The sequence below is a fragment of the Lepidothrix coronata genome, unplaced genomic scaffold (assembly GCF_001604755.1).
Source record: "Lepidothrix coronata isolate B3197 unplaced genomic scaffold, Lepidothrix_coronata-1.0 Scaffold29, whole genome shotgun sequence".
Lineage (NCBI taxonomy): Eukaryota > Metazoa > Chordata > Aves > Passeriformes > Pipridae > Lepidothrix > Lepidothrix coronata.
In genome coordinates, this window is record NW_016690209.1 from 2,516,900 (window position 1) to 2,534,426 (window position 17,527).

General features: G+C 61.9%; 2 protein-coding genes across 3 annotated transcripts; one reads left to right on the plus strand and one right to left on the minus strand.

The window, feature by feature from the left end:
* The first annotated feature begins 12,146 nt into the window (after window positions 1-12,146).
* Window positions 12,147-14,631, plus strand: POLR2H (RNA polymerase II subunit H). Of its 2 annotated transcripts, XM_017810482.1 has the most exons (5): window positions 12,156-12,300; window positions 12,668-12,751; window positions 13,473-13,566; window positions 13,927-14,010; window positions 14,106-14,631. In XM_017810482.1, exons 1-5 carry the CDS (start codon window positions 12,228-12,230, stop codon window positions 14,221-14,223), a joined length of 453 nt encoding a protein of 150 aa, XP_017665971.1. In that variant the 5' UTR covers window positions 12,156-12,227; the 3' UTR covers window positions 14,224-14,631. The 2 variants fall into 2 exon arrangements, with proteins under 2 accessions (XP_017665972.1, XP_017665971.1); XM_017810483.1 differs by lacking the exons at window positions 13,473-13,566; window positions 13,927-14,010 and having other exon boundaries at window positions 12,147-12,300; window positions 14,106-14,203.
* A 344-nt stretch (window positions 14,632-14,975) lies between these two features.
* Window positions 14,976-17,037, minus strand: THPO (thrombopoietin). The gene is made up of 5 exons (XM_017810500.1): window positions 16,945-17,037; window positions 16,017-16,144; window positions 15,861-15,947; window positions 15,498-15,662; window positions 14,976-15,391 (listed from the first exon to the last, which is right to left on the minus strand). The coding sequence occupies exons 1-5, from the start codon at window positions 16,982-16,984 to the stop codon at window positions 15,209-15,211; spliced, it is 603 nt and encodes a 200-aa protein (XP_017665989.1). The 5' UTR covers window positions 16,985-17,037; the 3' UTR covers window positions 14,976-15,208.
* Between the last annotated feature and the right edge of the window lie 490 nt (window positions 17,038-17,527).

Genomic DNA, 17,527 nt, shown 5'->3' on the forward strand with positions numbered 1-17,527 from the left:
CTTCCCTGTGGTGTTTACACGGGTAAGAGGGGTCCTCTGCCGCTGCACATCGCATTTTCTGCTTGGTCACTTCCATCTGTGTCCCCGCATAATGATTTTTTCTGCTACATTAATTTAACACACTGCGGCGAGCCGAGGCGCTGGGACCCCGGGCTGCTTAATTGTGTCAAAGGAAAGGCTCCTGCTCCTGCTTTCATCGGCGGCTGGGGCTGCTGCCGGGTGGGTGTCCCCGCGGGGGGGTGGGAAGGGGTCTTGAGGTGGCCGTGGGGGCTGGAGGGAGGCGGTGGCGGAAGGGTGTGGGGTATCAGAGGGGTTGGCATGAGCCTCCCCATCCCGGGGCAGGCAGTGGGTCCTGGCTCACGCTGTCTGTTGGGGGCTCTGAGGTGAGGGCAGGAGGTCCTGGGGACCCAAAACTTCCCTTCCAAAGAACCTGGCACCATGGGGTATCTCACCTCATCCCTATGGATGCTGCAGCAGGATGACGGTGGGCACATCCCGATGCCCGGTGCTCTGCCTGGGGGCGGTAGCCCCCCACCCTGGGCTGGTGGGAGCCAGAGGGTTAAGTGCTGTTTGTGTTGGCTGAATAAGGCGGGAGCCGAACAAGCTCCCACAAATGGAGGTGAAGGGCTGCCCAGACGGGATGTGACAACCCGATTTCAGGGCTGTCAGCCCCGGCATGGTGGGCATTGAGCGGGGACATTCCTCCACGACACTCCTTGCTCCCCTGGCTCCCGCACAGGCCCTGGCTCCCGCACAGGGGATGCCGACAAGGGCAATGGGCAGCCCCTGCCAGCCTCACCCTGCCATCTGGGGTGCCATGGGGCAGCCATGGGGCACTGCTGGGGTCGAGGAGCCCCCTGCCAGAGGGGGATACTGGGAGCCCCCCTCGCCCTCCCTACTGGCGGCCCCGTCATAAGTGGCCTTTGGTATTTGCAAACATTGTGGCGAGGGGCTGGGAAGGTCTCGGCCCACCCCAGCAGGCGCCTTTGTGCTGTGCGAACCCCCGGGGGCTCATTTCCATCCCGCCCGGGCTTTCGCCCCCGCTCCTTTCAGCACCAATGGGCCTCACTCCCCGCTCCACCAGCGTCCCGGAGCCTGCAGCAGCAGTGCCAAGCACACAGCTGTGCCCCAGCCCCACACTGTCCCAATCCCAGAGGTTCATGCCCCCACCCCACTGTGTCGAGCTGTTGTGTGTGCCACTGCCCCATGCAGTAGTCGGTGAGCTGCTCTGTCCTGGCCCCACCGAGGGTCCCCGTGTCTGTGCACACTCGCACAGGTGTGTGTGCCCACTCGTGCATGGGCTGCCCTGCTCAGAGGTGTGTGTGTGTTCTTCCCTCACACACAGCTGTGTGGATGCACCCGCTGGTGCACACCCATCCACCCACGGCCAGCTCCAGCTATGTGTACCCACTCTGCCCTTTTTGCACTCCCACACACACTGCCTGACCTCAGGGTCCCCCAAATCCACCCCCCCCAACCCTGAGCAGGGTGCCCAGGGCTGGCAGGTGGCTTTGCCCAGCCCAGCACAGTCAGTCCCCATGGCACAGGAATACCAGAGGTGACTCTGGGCTCACCACAGCTTCCAGCACCCTCCCTGTACACCCAGTTGTAGGGTCACCCCATTGCCTCCAATGCATTTTGGAGGACCACCACAGCCACATCCCCCACCAGGCTGCAGGGACCCAGCCCAGTGCAGCTGGCCCTCCAGCAGCGCCCGTTGGCTGGAACTGGTGTTTTATGGCCCTGCTCAACACCTGCGGATCAATGCCAATCCGCATTTTATTTGTTTTGGGAGTTATAAAGGTGAATTGACCCAGCTGTGCCTCTGCAACTGCTCTCCTGGCTGCCAGGTGCAGAATGGAGGGGACGGGCAGGGGACAGGGGACCCCAGGACACTGTGCCCATCCCTCACCGTGCCGGGAAGCGCTCAAGGGAGATGGGGTTGCTCTTTTCTCGTGCTTTTTGTGGCTGGAAAATCTCCTCGGGGGCCCCCGGCGGTGACCTCTTCCTGGGCGCAGCGCTAAGTCCTTTGTAATGGGATTTTGTGGCAGAACCGGCAAATTAGGGGCGAAGTGAATGTGTTAAGCTGCTGGTTTCTTTCTGGTGGGTTCCCCCTCCCCAGCCCACGCCGGGCCAGAGCTCAAACAAAGGCAATGAGCTCTGCTTTTATCTCCGGTCCTTAGAAGTCAGATCTGTACAGAGCTGTGCTTCCCACTCCGAAACGGACAGGCTGGGACCGAGATGGGGACAAGGACGGGCAGAGCTAGGGGCTGTGGCAAAGCAGCGTGGGAGGAACATGCCACAAGCAAGTTGTGCCAACACAGTGTTGTAGGGGTAAATTTGGTTAAGGGGCTCATCTCCAGCTCAGGGAGATGTGGCACCAAGGGGTCCCTGCAGCATGAGACCCCTCAGCATCCAAGCCAGGGAACAGCATTAGGAGGGCAACTAGGATGGGACAATGTCTGGGTCTGCCCTGGTGTGGGAACAGTCCCCGGGCAATGCTGAGGTGATGCAGAGGGAGGACTCACCTCTGCTTCAGAGTTAATATTGTTACAGCGCAAAGGCTTCATTAACACTGACAAACACAAGCCATAAATACTCATTAATACCCCACATCACTGATGGGTTTGATAGCCACTGTGCCCTCTCCCACCCCATGTTCCTCAACTATCTGGGGTCCCTTTGCCATCCCTGGAGAGGGCAAGGAGTTGTGGATGCCCCTTGCCGGAGACGAGTGAGCAGCCCCCAGCCTGGGGCATCTCCCCCAGGCAAAGCCATCACCCCAGGCACAGCCATCCCCCCTGCAGCAGGTCCCCTTTCAAGGGTGTCCCACCATCTTTTCAACTTAGGGTGAGGGCTGATCCCTTAGGACCCTCCCCACTGCCCTGCACTGCTCTCGGCTCCCTCAGGCAGAAGAGAAGCACCCTGGGGCTGGGTGAGGAACATGCTGCTTTGGCACCCCAAAAACCCCAGACACAGGTAGGGGACAGTGTGCTGCCCCCGGGGCCTGCATAAGGGCCTGATTTATTGCTATCTCCTGAATGATGCCATTAGAGTGTGGCCGGAGCAGGGAGCACAGCTGCCGGAGCAGATCAGCGCCTGATTAATGTTGGGCAACTTGTTATATTGTCAGATAATTATCCCCAAACTGTATGACTTTTCTGCTAAGTGGCAGCGCTTAATTGCGTTTTTAATTACACTGCCATCACCACAGCCCCTCTGTGCGGGAGGCAGGAATGCCAGGAGCCGGGCAGGAGCAGGGTAGGGGGCCCAGGACCCCTTGCAGAGGGCATGGCAGGGGCATCCCGCTCCCACAGACCCTCCCTGGTGTGGGGCACACAGCTGTGAAATCCCCAAGCCATGACTGCTACAGGCAGCAATGTTTTGGTGTGACCCTTCTTGGTGCTCCCCAAGGCAGGAGGCACGTGGGGCGCAGAAAAAAGGAGGGTGAGGCAAAGTGCCCCCCTTGCCCTCCATGGGCTTTGAGGGCTCACCATCCCCTGCGGCCCCCCACCCCCCCGTCCCCATCCGGCTGGGGGCAGCCCGGGGTCTGGCTTCCCCTCACAGGCAGGAACGGGTCAGGGGTCAATGCATTTAAAATTCCTCCTCGATCTCAAACTCCGGAGAGTGGCCGGGGGGCAGCGGCTGCATGGGGAGCACCCGCCAGTACCCCGGGCAGGCAGCACACGTGCAGGCAGCGGAGAACGACTGTGTTTGTATGTGTGAGTTCACGTCTATTTGTGTGTGTGCACTTATGGGGAGTGTATGTGCATGGGGACCACCCGTGTGTGTGTGTGTGTGTGTGTGTGTGTGTGTGCATGTATGGGTTTGGGTGTGTGCCTGCACATGCATGAGTGCCCATGTGTGCACATTTACACACCTCCTGATGTGCACATCTGTATGTATTTTTGTACATGCACAGGTGTATAGATGCACGTGTGTGCAAACATGGAGGTACGTGCACACATGTGAACCTGTCTGTGTGTGTCTGAATGCGTGGAGGAGGAGGTGTTTGTGTCTGTGTGTGGGGTGTCAGTGCCACGTGTAGCTGTGTGTGTATATTTTAGTGTCTGTGTGTGCAAAGGTGTGCGTGTGGGTGCACACCTGGCTGTGGGGATGCCGCTGTGCCCCTGCCCAGCTGGCAACTGGGGTGGCCGCAGTGAGTCCTGGCTCTGTCCTCCATTCCAGCCAGTGCTAGACCTCTCAGGAAGCCTCCCCAGCTGACCCCATGGGGGCAGTGGGGACAGGACCCCCGGGGCTTCAGGTGCAGAAGGCACCCGCAGGTTGCAGGAGCCCCTTTCGCCCACCCATCCCTCCCTGGGACAGAGATGCTCCCAGTGCTGCAAAGGGCACAGCCTGGAATCCCCGGCACTGCCGGAGTGCCAGACCCCCCCAGGGCTCCACTGTGCTCCCCAGGGGGCAGCCCTCTGGGGCTGTTCTGGCCAGAGCACAAGGGGCTGCTGCTGGACAGCCCCCACACTACATCCCTCCCCACCAGCCGGACACTGGGCAGCGCCGGGAGGAAATCCAGGCGTTATCGGGCAGCCGGCTGCAGACCTTGCCGTGGCCTCTGGCCCGAAATTTCCTGGCATGACCATCACAACACTGTTATCCTGGGCTGGGCCTTTCCCACCAAGGTGGGGCCCAGCCAGCAGGAGACACTGCTTCCCCTCGACACAGTGGGGTGAGGGGATGTGGTGGATCAGGCCCCCCCAGATCCCCACCATAGCAGTGGAGAGGAAGAAACATGGAGTTTGATGCGGAAGGAGCCAGTCCTGAGCCCCACCTTGGTGCTCAGCTGTGCCCCCCACTCGCACAGGGTAGGGGGACTGGGGCAAGCATCGGGGCTGGGAAGGGAATAAGCCCCCTGAAAAGCATCCTGACCTCCAACAGCCCCCTCAGAAGCCCCTCTTATCTTCATGGCAGCCGGATGGAGTCTCACTAGAGAGAGGCCGAAATTTCCAGGAAAAAAATGTAAATAAAGGTCCCTGTCCAGCCTGTCCCCTTATCTCAGGAATCCGGAGCGCGCAGGGCCCTTCTCCCAGCCATATTTCATCCCAGCCATCGCTGCTGGCAGAAAACCAAAGCGTCAGTGGTGGGGATGGAGGGAGGTTGTGCCTCAGAGCCCACCAGGACCCCAGGACCATGGGAGCCACAACATGCCGGGTTGGGGTCACCTTCCCATCCCACAGTGCCGGTGGGGTTTAGGATGGTCAGGGGGGCTTGGTACTTCAGATGTCATCACATGCCACGGAGACATGGGGATTCCAGGATGGGGACACTTTTGGGTCCCTCTTGCCCACTTGACATCCCCAAGCAGCAGGATGGGGGCTTGGCCACTTCCCCTCCCTGCTCGAAGATCAGCTGCTAATGATGTCTCCTGACCTGCTAGAAAAGAATGTAAATTATTCAGCTTCTCATCAGGGCAATTAAATTAGCTCGTCATTGTGGGCCATGAATATTTCAGGGGGGCAGGGGCTGGGGAGCAGTGGGGGTCAGGGCTGGCAGGTCCGGGGCTGAGCCCCACCCCTTGGCCAGGAGGTGAAGCGAGTGTGTCCGTTCTCAGCCCACAGGGGCCAGAGAGGGTAGGTGGAAGGGATGGGGGGTCTCTGAGCAAGGGGCTTGGAAACTGGTGCCCAGATGTCTGGATCCCATGCCCAGCCCTGCCGTTGCTCTGTCTGTCTGGGTTACTTTCCTCAGCTGCTGACAGAGGCCAGGTGCCAGCAGCACCCCCCCACACACTCCTGGACCACCTCCTGCATTCCACATTGCCCCCCTTTTTCGGGGGGACAGCTGGGGTTGGTGTCACTGCAAGGGGCTGCCTCTACCCTAGAGATCTCAAATCCCCTCTGCCTACCCCTTGCCCCAGGCTGTGCCAACCCCTGCCCGCCACCCTCCCCAGAGCCTGCGGGTTCTCCGTCAGGATTTCTCTTTCCTTTCTTCCTCGCACCGAACAATTAATAATTTATCCCATAATAAAAGAGGAAACAGTTAATGAGATGAAAACAAGCCAGAAACATCTGCTGGGGCTGCTTTCATCGCCTCCCCGGGCTGCCTGCGCAGGAAGCGGGGGCGGGAGGGGGACGGGGGCGCCGGGGGGGCCGCGGCAGCAGGAGGCTGTCCCCCACACCCAGCCTTCCTCGCCACAGCCCCCTCCTCCTGGAGGACCCCCAGGCCAGGCACTCTCTCCCCACTGCACCATCAAAATCTGGCTGAGACCTGCCAGGCTCGGGTCATGAATAGCACTGGGGATACTGCCATGAAGGTGTCGCCCCAAAATGGGTAGTGAAGCCTGTTGATCTGGTGCTGCCCAATGTCCTCAGAGATGTGCCTAGGCTGCTGGAGGGGGACAGGGCTGTCCCCTCATCTTCTCTGTCCCCAGACTCCACACCCAGATGTTGTTCATTACTGCTGATCCAACCTCCAGTGAGCAGAGCTGCCCCTGAGACCCAATATTATCCGAGTGGCAACAAAACCCCAAACCCTTCTGAGGTGCCAAGAGGGACACGTGGGGATGGGGCAGGGCACCCTGCCAGCAAAAGGGACTGAAGGACTGACACCATGACTCGGTGCTTTGCTGAGATTTATGGGGTCCTAGGAGGAAGCTTATTTTGGGACCACTTATTTCAGAACCATGGCCTCACGACATGTGAGGAGAGATGCAAGGGAATCCCCATGGCCAGGATGCAGTGGGGATGCTGGTGGGGATGTGGGGTGCTGGGGAAAGAGAAGGCAGGGAAAGGGGCACAGAGGAAAAGGGACAGGCAAGGAAAGGTAAGGCAGCAATGCCTGGAGGTTGCTGATGTGCAGCCAAGAGCTGGGCTGGAGAGAAGAGTCTGTCCCAACCAGTCCCACCATCAGCTTGGTCATGGGAGGGGACTGTGAGGACCCTGTGGAGGCACCCTGGGCTTGGGTGCTGCAGGGATGGGGCTGGGGTGGGTCTTTGGGCAGGGGGCAGCAGGGTTTGGGCAGGACGCTCCCACCTTCCTCCGCTTCCAATTTAGCTGATCCTTGCCCCAATCCCTGCAGCTCTCTAATCTATTTGTCTTCCAAAGCCACTAAATTAATTCCAAGCTTAGCAAAATACCACGGCTTTTATCCCAGCCCACCCTCCAGCTCAGTGGGTCTGGCAGGGGCATAGTGGGCAGCTGCCAGTGTCCAGCATGGAGCCTCTTGCCATCATGAAGGAGCAGGAACCTGCTCCTGCAGGCTCCCAGTCCAGGCTCCAGCAGTCCCCGGGTCCCTCCCAGGGCCTGATGCAGCTAAGGGCCATCATGGGGACAGGCAAGAGTGATGACAGCTGGGGAGATGGCCTGTCCCTCTGCCAGCCCGGACAGGCACCCGGCCCCGTTTCGAGAGGTGCCGCGGAAAAACTGACATCAGCATCAGCCCAGAGGAATTTGGCCATCCTGGCCCATCCCAGCTGACAGGGACAGGGGCCTCTGACACGCACCACAGCAGACTGGAGGAGGGCAAAGTGGAGGGAGGGCTATAAGCCCCTTTCCTTGCTATACCTCTTCCCAGGACCAGGAGCAGCCAGAGGGTCTGGGAGCATCTCCAGGGTACAGTCGCTGACTCTGCTCCCCTTAGACACATGTCCCTCCATGCTCTTGAGTGCAGAGAACAGACAGCTTGTGACACCAGTGACAGCCAGGGAGAGTGGTTGGGGTTGATTTCCCCAGAAACCCATTTTTTCACCCAGGACCTCAGCGAGGAGAAAGAAGGTTCTAATCCCTTCCAAGATCCCTTGGGGCTGTGGCCCTGTCACCCCTCGGTCTCCTCTGTCCCCCACCCCACAGGATGTGTCTGGTAGTCCCTGGGGTGGCTGGTGGCAGGTGGCGATGAGGAAGCTGCCGAGACATGGTGACACCCCCCAGCTGCCCCCATGCTGAAGACCCTGACATCCTGCTCCCCTCCCCCAGTCACGGTCCATCATCTCCTCATTCCCAGCCCGGGTAATTGGTGGCCTGGTGACAGACGGGCTCATTAACAGCCTAATTTCGGCTTCATCTCTTCCTTCCTGACCCCCAGCCCAGGTGGGGACCAGCCCAGCAGGGTGCAGGGATGGGCACCCAGAGGCCGCATTGCTGCACCCCATGGGGGCACCTGCAGAGCTGGTGGGAGAGCACATGAGTGCACACACATATGCAACATGCCCGGGCTGGCAGCACTGCCCTGGGCAGCCCACGTGGCCCTAACTCCCTGACATCGGGGTGTATGTGGGGACCCCCATTCCTGGGCATGGGGATGGTACCACCCTGCCCCATACCCCACTGGGATGGGCAGGGATGCCACGGTGGCGGGTACCCGCAGGTGCCGGCGGTTGCCCACCTTCCCAGCCTCACCCTGCCCTTGTTTGCGTCGGTAACGGTGGCGGTGGCGGCGCTTCGGCTCCTTTGTGCCGGCAGATAACAGGGATCGCTGCTGCCTCTGAAGTACCGGCCGCCAGCCCGGGCACCCCTGTCACCCCGCACCCAAAACCAAACAGACAATATGGGGATATGAGCAAGGAGTGAAGGCAGGGGCACAGGCAGCAGTGCAGGCAGGAAGGGTGGCAGGTACAGGCAGGGTTCCAATCAGCAGGTATGAGCACAGGGTGCAGGCAAGGGTGCAGGCACATTTTTCACCCCCACTGCTCCTCTACTTTGTCTTTGGGTCCATATTGCAGCCCAGGAGCCCATCACCAGCACCCTGTCACCAGGACAGTGCCCAAACCCCTGTCCCTGTCACCCACCCCAGCAAAGGCAGCTGGCAGCAGCCTACAATGGCTGATGTGGGCCCCCCAAAGGCCGCCCCACCGGATGGAGGCCTGGCCGCCTTTCAAAGGCGCTTGTGTTGTATAATTTATCAGCAGGAGATAACAGACAAGGGACTAACGAGGGAGGGAGGCTGTACCCCTGCTCCGGGGAGCCTGGCACCACGGCACTGGGGCTGACAGGATCCATCACACTGAGGGCATGGGCATCTCCCTGGCCAGGGCAGGACAAGGGGACCCCCCAGTGAGTCCCATTTTGTGCTGGGATGTTTTGGAGGTGCCCGAAGGTAGAGGCAGAGATGGTCCCACTCTGCACCTTGCTTTGGAGGTGCTGCCTGCCTTGAGCAGAGACCCCAGGGGCTACTGCATGACCAGAGCAAGGGGAGTTGGGTTCACTCTCTGGGGGGCTTTTCACCCCAGGGACTCATGCACAGCCCAGCATGGGGGAAGGGCAGCAGGCACGATGGGAGCACAAGGTAGGGAAGGGCTGGTCCCACAGGCAGAGGGACAGCATCTCCAAAGCAGGGCGCCAGATCTAAGGAGGGTTTGTTTAACCCCAGATAAGGAGGCAACGCCAGGCACCTGGCTGGCAAACTGACACTCCCTGGGCAACGGCACCAAAAGCAGTGCCGACCCCCATGGCACTCACCAGCGCCTGCACCAGGACCGTCTGTTTGCCCCTGGCAGCACAGGGCTGGCATTTGCTGAGCACAAGTCCCTCTGGCCACCCACAATCTTGTGACACAGCACGGCATGGCATGGCATGGCACATGGCACGGGGTCAGCAAGGCAGCAGGCATGCGGCAGAGCCAGGGCAGATGGGGATGGAGTGTGGGGGAAAAGCGGGATACCCATCCTCTGCCAGCCCTGACCAGATTTACATCAGGACCAGCCCTGCCCCGGCCAATCCTGCCCCACAGGCTGCCCAGGCATGGGGCCAAGGAGGGGGCTTGGGGCCAAGGAGGGGGCTTGGCACCACGGCCCTGCCACACAGCCAGCACCCGGGAGGTTCAGGGTGTGGCAGGCTCCTGCTGCCACTCCAATCCTGTGGCATCTGGGGGGCATCTGGAAACCACCACCCTGCCCCCCCTCCCCAGCTGGTCTTGCAGGTGGCTATGTGCCCATGACCCCCATGTGGGGCCGTGCCCAGGGTCGGGGCTCATCTGTGCCCCGGTCCCGAAAGGGCAGGGAGGCAGACGGCAGTGCCGGCTGGTGGGGTCGGTGGGTAGCAGCACCCCTGGGGGGCTGCCTCGCCGGCTGGCGAGCACAGTCCCAACTGCCTGCTGGCCTGCACCGAGTATGCCAGGTCTCAGCAGGGGCAGGCAGGGACAGCCAGGTGGGATTAGCCCTTTGTGTCACCCTGCAGTGGCCCTAAGAGCATCCAAGCAGGGAGCACAGCTGTGCCAGAGCCCCCACAGCCTGAATCGCACCAGGGTATGCCTGAACATAGTGGAGGCTGGCACATAGACTGCTCCCCGAAATACAGCCCTGGACCCCACATCACTCTGCCCCGGCTGGTCCCCGCCTGGTTGGTCACAGGATGGCACCCTGGGGATGCTGGAGGGGGCACTGGTCATACTGATGAGCCTGGCCGTTGTAGGACTTCCCAGCTCGACACACCCTGGGGATGCTCTGCCACATGCAGTGTGCTGCTGCCACCCCCCGGTAACCTGCACAGCCCGGGGTGCCCCCCGCAGCCCCCCACCCACGGGTGCCCAAGCCTCCAACAACCCAGCCCTGGACCCTGGACAAGCAGGCAGGGGCACCCTGGGGTGCAGAAGGGCACAGGGACCCCGGGGTAAGGGGTCCAAACCCCACACTTTGCACCAGGCGAGGTGCCTGCCCGTGGCCCCACATTCTGGCAGGGAGGTTTCTACCAGCCCCCCCCCGCCCGAGTCTGAGTGGGTAGAGTGGGGAGGGGGCTGGGGGGCTCGTGAAGGATCACCCGTCCAGCCGATGATTAGAAGGAGCAGAGGTTATGTCTCAGCACATTAAAGACTGTCCCTGCTGAGTGCCACCGCCGCGGGGTGACCCTGCCGTGAACCGCCCGCACCCCCGCAACAGGCCACCAGCCCCCTCCAACAGCACCCCCGTCAAGCTGGTGTCCCCGCTGTGTCACCACACTGCCCCGTTCCGCTGCCTGCGCCGCAGGCATGTGCGGGGATGCGCTGACACCGTGTCACGGAGGGGACGTGCCGTGGGGAGGCCACACCTGTGTGGGTCTGGGCACCACAGGCATCTTGTGGCAGGCATCCTGGTGCAAGGGCTGGGGCACCTCGGCTCTGGATACCACCCCGGACCACCTGGAGATGTCTGGCTCCTGGGGACAGCGTGGGCTATGCCCCACCTCACTGCAGGCATCAGTGCCACACACAGGGACCTGTGTCCCATAGATGTCCCCACTCACAGCCCCGGAGAGCTGCTGGCACACACGGAGCCATGCCACCTGCCTTCCCCAGTCCCTGTCACACTAGGACACCTGCCCGCCCCACCAGCCCCTGTGACAGCCCCCTCTGTGCCACATCTGAGCGGGCACCCGCTGTCCAGACGAGGTGAAGGGTCCCCGCTGCAACGTCTTGCCTGAGCCAGGGAAAAATTTGTTCAGGCAGGCTGGCGGTGATACTCGGGGAACCAGGGGGGAAAAGGGCTGAACTCCTGAACCCGTGCCGGCGGCTCCGACCACATGCCAGGCATGGAGCACCCCGTGGTGCCCGACGTGTGAGCAGCCCCTGGCCGTGCCAGACCCCCCTGCTCCCCTCACGGTTCATCGGCAGGACACGGGTGACGGTGTCACACGTCTGCCCACCCCTCCCAGTGGCTGGCGTGGAAGGGGGAAAGAGCCGGTGGGGGCTGCAGGCCTTGGTGCCATCGCTGGCTGAGTCCGCGCAGCTCATCACATCGATGCCTACCTGCGGCCGGGGAACGCAGGTGAAGCCCCTCTGTGCGACGAGGGTGGGAAGCGGGCTGCGAGACTCCCGCGGGACAGCCCAGATCCTCCGCGGGGGCAGCTCGGACCCCCCCGAGGGGCAGCCCGGACCCCCACCACCCGGGACACCCCAGACCCCCGCGGGACAGCTTGGACCCACACAGGGACATCCCCAACTCCATCGGGGACCCCCCGGCCCCCCCCGCACACCCCGGACCAGCCGCACGGGGGCGCTGCCGGGGCCGCTCCTTCCCCGGGGGCGGGGCCGCGGCGCGCGCGGCTCCATCCGCGGCCTCGCAGCGCCCCCTGCCGGCCCCGCGGGGGCGGGCGGGCAGTAGGACCGCGCGGGCACCAGGACTGGGGCGGGCACTAGGACCGCGGGGCTCCCCCCGCCGCCGGCGCCGCGGTGCTGGCAGGGAGGTCGCCCCGCCCACCCTGAAGCTGCTTCCGCCCGGCGCTGGAAGGGCGGGCGCGTCATCGGCGCGCGCCGGGCGGGAGCGGGAGAGAGCAGGAGAGGGAGCGGGGCCGGGACGCGGAGCCGCCGCCATGGCCGGGATCCTCTTCGAGGACATCTTCGACGTGAAGGACATCGACCCCGAGGGCAAGAAGTTCGACCGTGGTGAGTGAGACCCCGCGCCCTCCCTCGGCCTCTCCCGGTCCCCGCTCTGCTCCTCCCGCCGGCGGTGGCCGCTGTGCCCCGGCACCTCCGCGTGTTGCCTGCCCCGGGAGCATCCCCTTTCCCCAGGGCATCCCCAGCCCGGCTGCTGCGCCCCTCTCGCCCCGCGACCCCCGGAACCCTTCTTTCCCCACCCCACCGTGTTCTTCTGCCTGTGCACACCTCCGTCAGCTCCCAGGCTCCGGCATCCATCCCCGTATCCGCCCCCAAACAGCTCAGATGCCCGACAGGGGTGGGGAGGGGGCCCTGTTCCCACCCAGCCCCTGGGAATGTTCTCTGTACTGATCCCTGACTCTGCTGCTCTCCCTAGTGTCTCGCCTCCACTGCGAGAGTGAGTCCTTCAAGATGGATCTCATCCTGGACGTGAACATCCAGATCTACCCGGTGGACCTCGGTAAGCCATCAGGCTGGTAGTCCAGAGAGGGTCAGCGGTGTCGGCTTTGGTGGGGTAGGCTGGAGAGGCACTCCGAGGATGGAGCCTGAATTTGCTGTGAACAAGAAATGAGTTGTCCCAGACTTCCTTGGACCCCTGTGCTGTCCCAGGTCACAGGAGCTTCTGGGCACTCCCGATGTGCTGGGGCTGAGCTGGGTTCTGGTTCACCACCCTGTGTGTGTTTAGACTCACCTCTGTCCCATTCCCCAGAGATGTCTGGGGAAAATGTCTCACTTGCTGATGCTAAGCTTTAAAGGAGACCTGAAATTAACTTTTACAGCTAGATACACTAAATGGGTGAAAAAGAGAATTTGCCCTCAGTGAGGCACAGAAGAGCTGGAACTGGTGCTGCAGGGGTCATGGTTCTGCCCAGGGTCCAGCCAAGTTCTCTGGGACTCTCCCTGTGAATATCTTGTCGTGTCCCACAAAAACACCAGAAGTGGTGTCCTGGTGGCTCTGGTCTCCTCCATGATGTGGGGAATAGGGGAGCAGAGGATTCAGTGTGACCTTTCACTCGTTCCCCACAGTCCTGGTGGAGGACTGGCAGCAGGGGCAGGGCTTTTATATCACAAGTAAAACACCTGCCAGGGTGGCTGTTTACCACCACCCTGAGTTCTGGCTGTGGCTGCTGCTGCTCTGGCTGTGCCTCCACCTTCTCACCTCTCCTCTGCCCTCCTCCCAGGGGACAAATTCCGCCTGGTCATCGCCAGCACATTGTATGAGGACGGCACCCTGGATGACGGCGAGTACAACCCCACAGACGACCGGCCATCCAGGTACAGGGCCCAGCTGGGACCCACGTGAGCATGGACGGAGGAAAAGGGGGAGTGCTGAGATTGGGTGTCTCAGGCTGGACATCAGGAGGGATTTCTTCACAGAAAGGGTGATTAAACATTGGAACAGGCTGCCCAGGGAGATGGTGAAGTCACTATCCCTGGAGGTGTTTAGGAAAAGACTGGGTGTGGCAATGAGTACCATAGTCTAATTGACATGGTGGTGATCGGTCAATGATGATCTCAAAGAACTTTTCCAACCTGATTGATTCTGTGACTGTGAGATACCTTCTCCCAGAAGACACTGAGCTGGGGGCCTGCCCAGGTTTGATCCCTTGGTGACCCCATGCTGTGCTGTTGCAGGGCAGACCAGTTTGAGTACGTGATGTACGGCAAGGTGTACCGGATCGAAGGGGACGAGACTTCCACAGAGGCAGCCACACGCCTGTGAGTGCCCCGGGGTGGTGTGGGGGGCACTGGGATCTCAGCTTGGGTCTCCCATGGGATTCCCTGTTCTCATATCTCTTCTCCTCCTGTCCCAGCTCTGCCTATGTGTCCTATGGGGGGCTGCTTATGCGGCTTCAGGGAGACGCAAACAACCTGCACGGGTTTGAGGTGGACTCTCGCGTTTACCTGCTGATGAAGAAGTTGGCCTTCTAGCACACCTCCATGACTGCCCCACAGACATCCTGCTGGCAAGCAAACAGGAGACCTGAGACCCCAAATTCTGCCACAGCATCCATGCTTCCTGGCCTCTCTGGGGCTGGGGAGGAAGGAGCAGTCCCCCTCTTCGTCCCAGCCTCTTCTGACTCCTGCTGGGAACCACAGCTCCGTTTGGAAGGAGAGAGGTGCCTGACGTCCAAGTGGAGACAGTGCCGTGTACTCCGGTCCTGCCTGATGGCATCTCCTCACCTCCACCTTCCTGTGCTCAACAGTAGGCTCAGCCCTGGCTCTGGCCAGGGGCAGCCAGACTGGGACAGCTGCCTGCCTGCCGAGGGCCTGGGGACCATTCCCTCAGGAGCCATCCCAAGGCAGGCTGACTTGGTTTTGATTAAACTGGGATGTTTTCTACTTCTGGCTCTGCTTGCTGAGAGATGAGGCTGGCAGGGAGTGGATACACCTGCACAGGGCACAAAGGAGCCCTCTGCCACTTCTGAAAGGATGAGGAGTCCACACCTGCCCTGGGCTCTTCTCCCCCTGCCACCACTCCAGGTACAGATTGTGCTAGGGCTGGGAGAGGCAGGTGGGTGCCAGGGGTGAGGAGTGGCAGCTCAGGCCCTGTGCAGGGCCGGGCCGGGGGTCTGCAGTGCTGGTGGCTGCCACAGGAGGGAGCAGAAGCTGGGAGCATGTCCCAGAGGGGCTGCTCCTGCCCCGGGCCCGGCGAGGACACACACAACCCTTTAGAAAAATAGCTCTTTAATCGAAAAGCATTCACAGTAGAAGTGCCTGCCCAGGTGGGAGCAGGGCCTGTGCCCGCCAGCACATGGGTGTTGCTCTTTGCCTTTGTGGGTTGCATGGTCTCCGAAGACTTGAGGAACAGGAGCCAACCCTTTCCTTGTGGGCATCTTCCTGGGCACCCAGAGCACAGCTCAGTGTCCAGCAGGATTGCTCCAAAGTCACATTGGGGTGAACCCTGTGTGCAGCTTCACCGGGCCCCGCATGGAGGGTCTCTGCTGCCCCCCTGTGCTTGCTTGCACAAGACCTTGGCCAGGTCGTGGAAGAAGAAGCGCAGCTTGCCCTGCACCAGCTGCCGGTAGGTGAGGAAGACACTGGTGATGTGGGTCTGCTCCATGGAGTGTGGGGAGCAGCTCAGCTCCCAGTGTCCTGCCTGAGGGGCAAGAGCAGGACAGAGGGGTGACAAAACATCATTGTACACCACCCAGCCCAGCTGGCACCTGCGCCATGGTGGACTGGCTCATGTGGGGAGGTATTACCTCCCAACTGAAGGTCTGCAGGAGCAGGAAGAAGGAGTTGGCATGTTGGTAAAGCTGGCTCAGCTGCCTGGCCCCGCACTCCTCGCTCACCTGGCCCAGGGCCCCTGTGGCAGCACCCACCAGCAGGGCCAGGTCACACAGGATCTCCCGCCGCTTTGTCTCGTTCTGGGGGAGCAAATAATGAGTGGCCTGACCCATTCCTGTGCCCACCCTAGGTCTGAATGGGGTCTTCTACCCCCCCATGCCACCAGATATGCCCACAGGCATCTTGCTCAGCATTTCTGGTGCTTGTGCCAACCCAAGGTGCCTTCTCCGGTCCAGTGGGCATGCCAGTGCCAGCACCCTCATCCCAGCCCCTCTCACCGATTTGGATTTCCACTGCTGGAGGCTGAAGTCCACCAAGGGCAGCACCACAGGGCAGCTGAGCACGGGCAGGGCCTGGCACTGGCCCTATTGGGGAGAGGAGATGTTGAGGAGCTGTGCATGTTCCTTGGGTTTTGGGGGGGACTGTATCCTCACCACTCTCTTCTCCATGTCTTTGGCCTCCAGGATGTACTTCTGGATGAGCCTGTTGTCACAGACCAGCCGTGTTGGGCTGGCATGGTCTTCCTTCACGTGCAGGAGGAAGGATGTGAGGAGGAGCAGTCCTGGGGAAGATAAGGTTACCTTGGGCACTGTGCCACCCTCCCTGGGCACTACCAGCCCAGGGCCATGCCTGCAGTGGCAAGCCCTCTCTGCATCCCAGTGGTAGCCTCTATGACCCTGTGGTGGGAGTGCAGGGAGAGGTCTGGGGGCTGAGGAGGGCCTGGTACTGCCCTCTGGTCAGTCAGCACGGGTGCCCACTGCTCACTGGAAAGAGCCGGGGTTTGTGTGCCAGTGGTGAGTGCCGAGGGGCCCCACAGACATGTCTGTGCCAGGTTTTTTGGCCCTGCTCCAGGCAAGGGAGTGGAGCTCCACTCCCTGTCCAGACCAGAGCCAGCCCTCCAGATCTATGCCAAGAGCAGCTCTGGGTGTCACGTGCGCTTCGGGGAATCCCGGCCTGTAATGTCCCACAGGGAACATCTGGTCCTTGCTGCTGCCCTGGCTGAGTGCTCTCCTGCCAGCACTGCCTCCCCCAGTGCTGCTGTGCCCAGGGACTGCCCATCCTGGAAACAGGCATCTCCTCTCCACAGGCCCTCCATACGTCCTCCTGCCTCACTGCCTGCCCTGACACTGCACCTGTCCCCAAAAGCCCTCGACACAACCTGTTTGCCTAGGATGGGCATGGAGAGATGCTTGGCTGCCCTCGCACGCTGGTGGTGGCCAGGTCCAACCAGTCCAAAGCCACCCTTAGGGTTTGGTGCCCACCTGTGGGGCTCATCACGCGGGGCACACTCTGGCTCTGGGGCTGCAGCCTCCACTGTCCCTTCCTGCGCGCTCCCGTCCCCCCTTTCAGCCCCGCACTCACTGTTCAGCTCCATGCTCAGCTGGGGGCTTCGGCCCTGCATCTTCCGCCCTGGGGCCAGCGGCTGCTCCCCGGCTCCCGTCCCCCTTCCATGGAGGGCAGTGTTGGCGCGGGCTCCCCGCGAGCCGCCCAGCCGGGACGGAGGGACGGAGGCCGGGAGCGGCCCCGGGACAGCGCGGCTCTGCGGCTCCGGCCTGGCCGCCCAGCCGAGGCAGCACGATTTCCTGTTGTGTCGCCGCTGACCTTCGAGCAAAATCACAGCAGGGGCCCCGGGCCCGGGGGACGGCTTCCTGCCTCCCGCCGCTTCCTCCCTTGGCTCTGGGCTAGGGAAAGACGTCCCTGGGCGCCCTCGGCGTCTGCTCACCTGGCCCCTGTCCTGAGCGCTTGGCAGCCAGCGCCTCGGTGGTCAGTGCCTCTGCTGTGCCTGTCCAGGGGGTGGGGGTGGCCCTGGTACCTGCAGAAGGGATGGCATCAGTGACCCTGCACTGGACAGCCCCAGGAGCATCAGCTCCTGGCTGTGGCAGACAGGTATGAAAGCCACTGAAGATCCTCTCACAAAGGTGAACCCTGTCCCTGGTGACCCTCT

Excerpts from the sequence above, each read along its gene's own strand:
- POLR2H (XM_017810482.1), top strand. The coding sequence starts at position 12,228 with ATGGCCGGGATCCTCTTCGAGGACATCTTCGACGTGAAGGACATCGAC. Across the intron at positions 13,567-13,926 it reads ACAGACGACCGGCCATCCAG|GGCAGACCAGTTTGAGTACG; the intron begins GTACAGGGCCCA and ends GTGCTGTTGCAG. Across the intron at positions 14,011-14,105 it reads ACAGAGGCAGCCACACGCCT|CTCTGCCTATGTGTCCTATG; the intron begins GTGAGTGCCCCG and ends CTCCTGTCCCAG.
- THPO (XM_017810500.1), bottom strand. The coding sequence starts at position 16,984 with ATGCAGGGCCGAAGCCCCCAGCTGAGCATGGAGCTGAACA. Across the intron at positions 16,145-16,944 it reads GCTGAGCATGGAGCTGAACA|GACTGCTCCTCCTCACATCC; the intron begins GTGAGTGCGGGG and ends TATCTTCCCCAG. Across the intron at positions 15,663-15,860 it reads AGCAGTGGAAATCCAAATCG|AACGAGACAAAGCGGCGGGA; the intron begins GTGAGAGGGGCT and ends TTGCTCCCCCAG.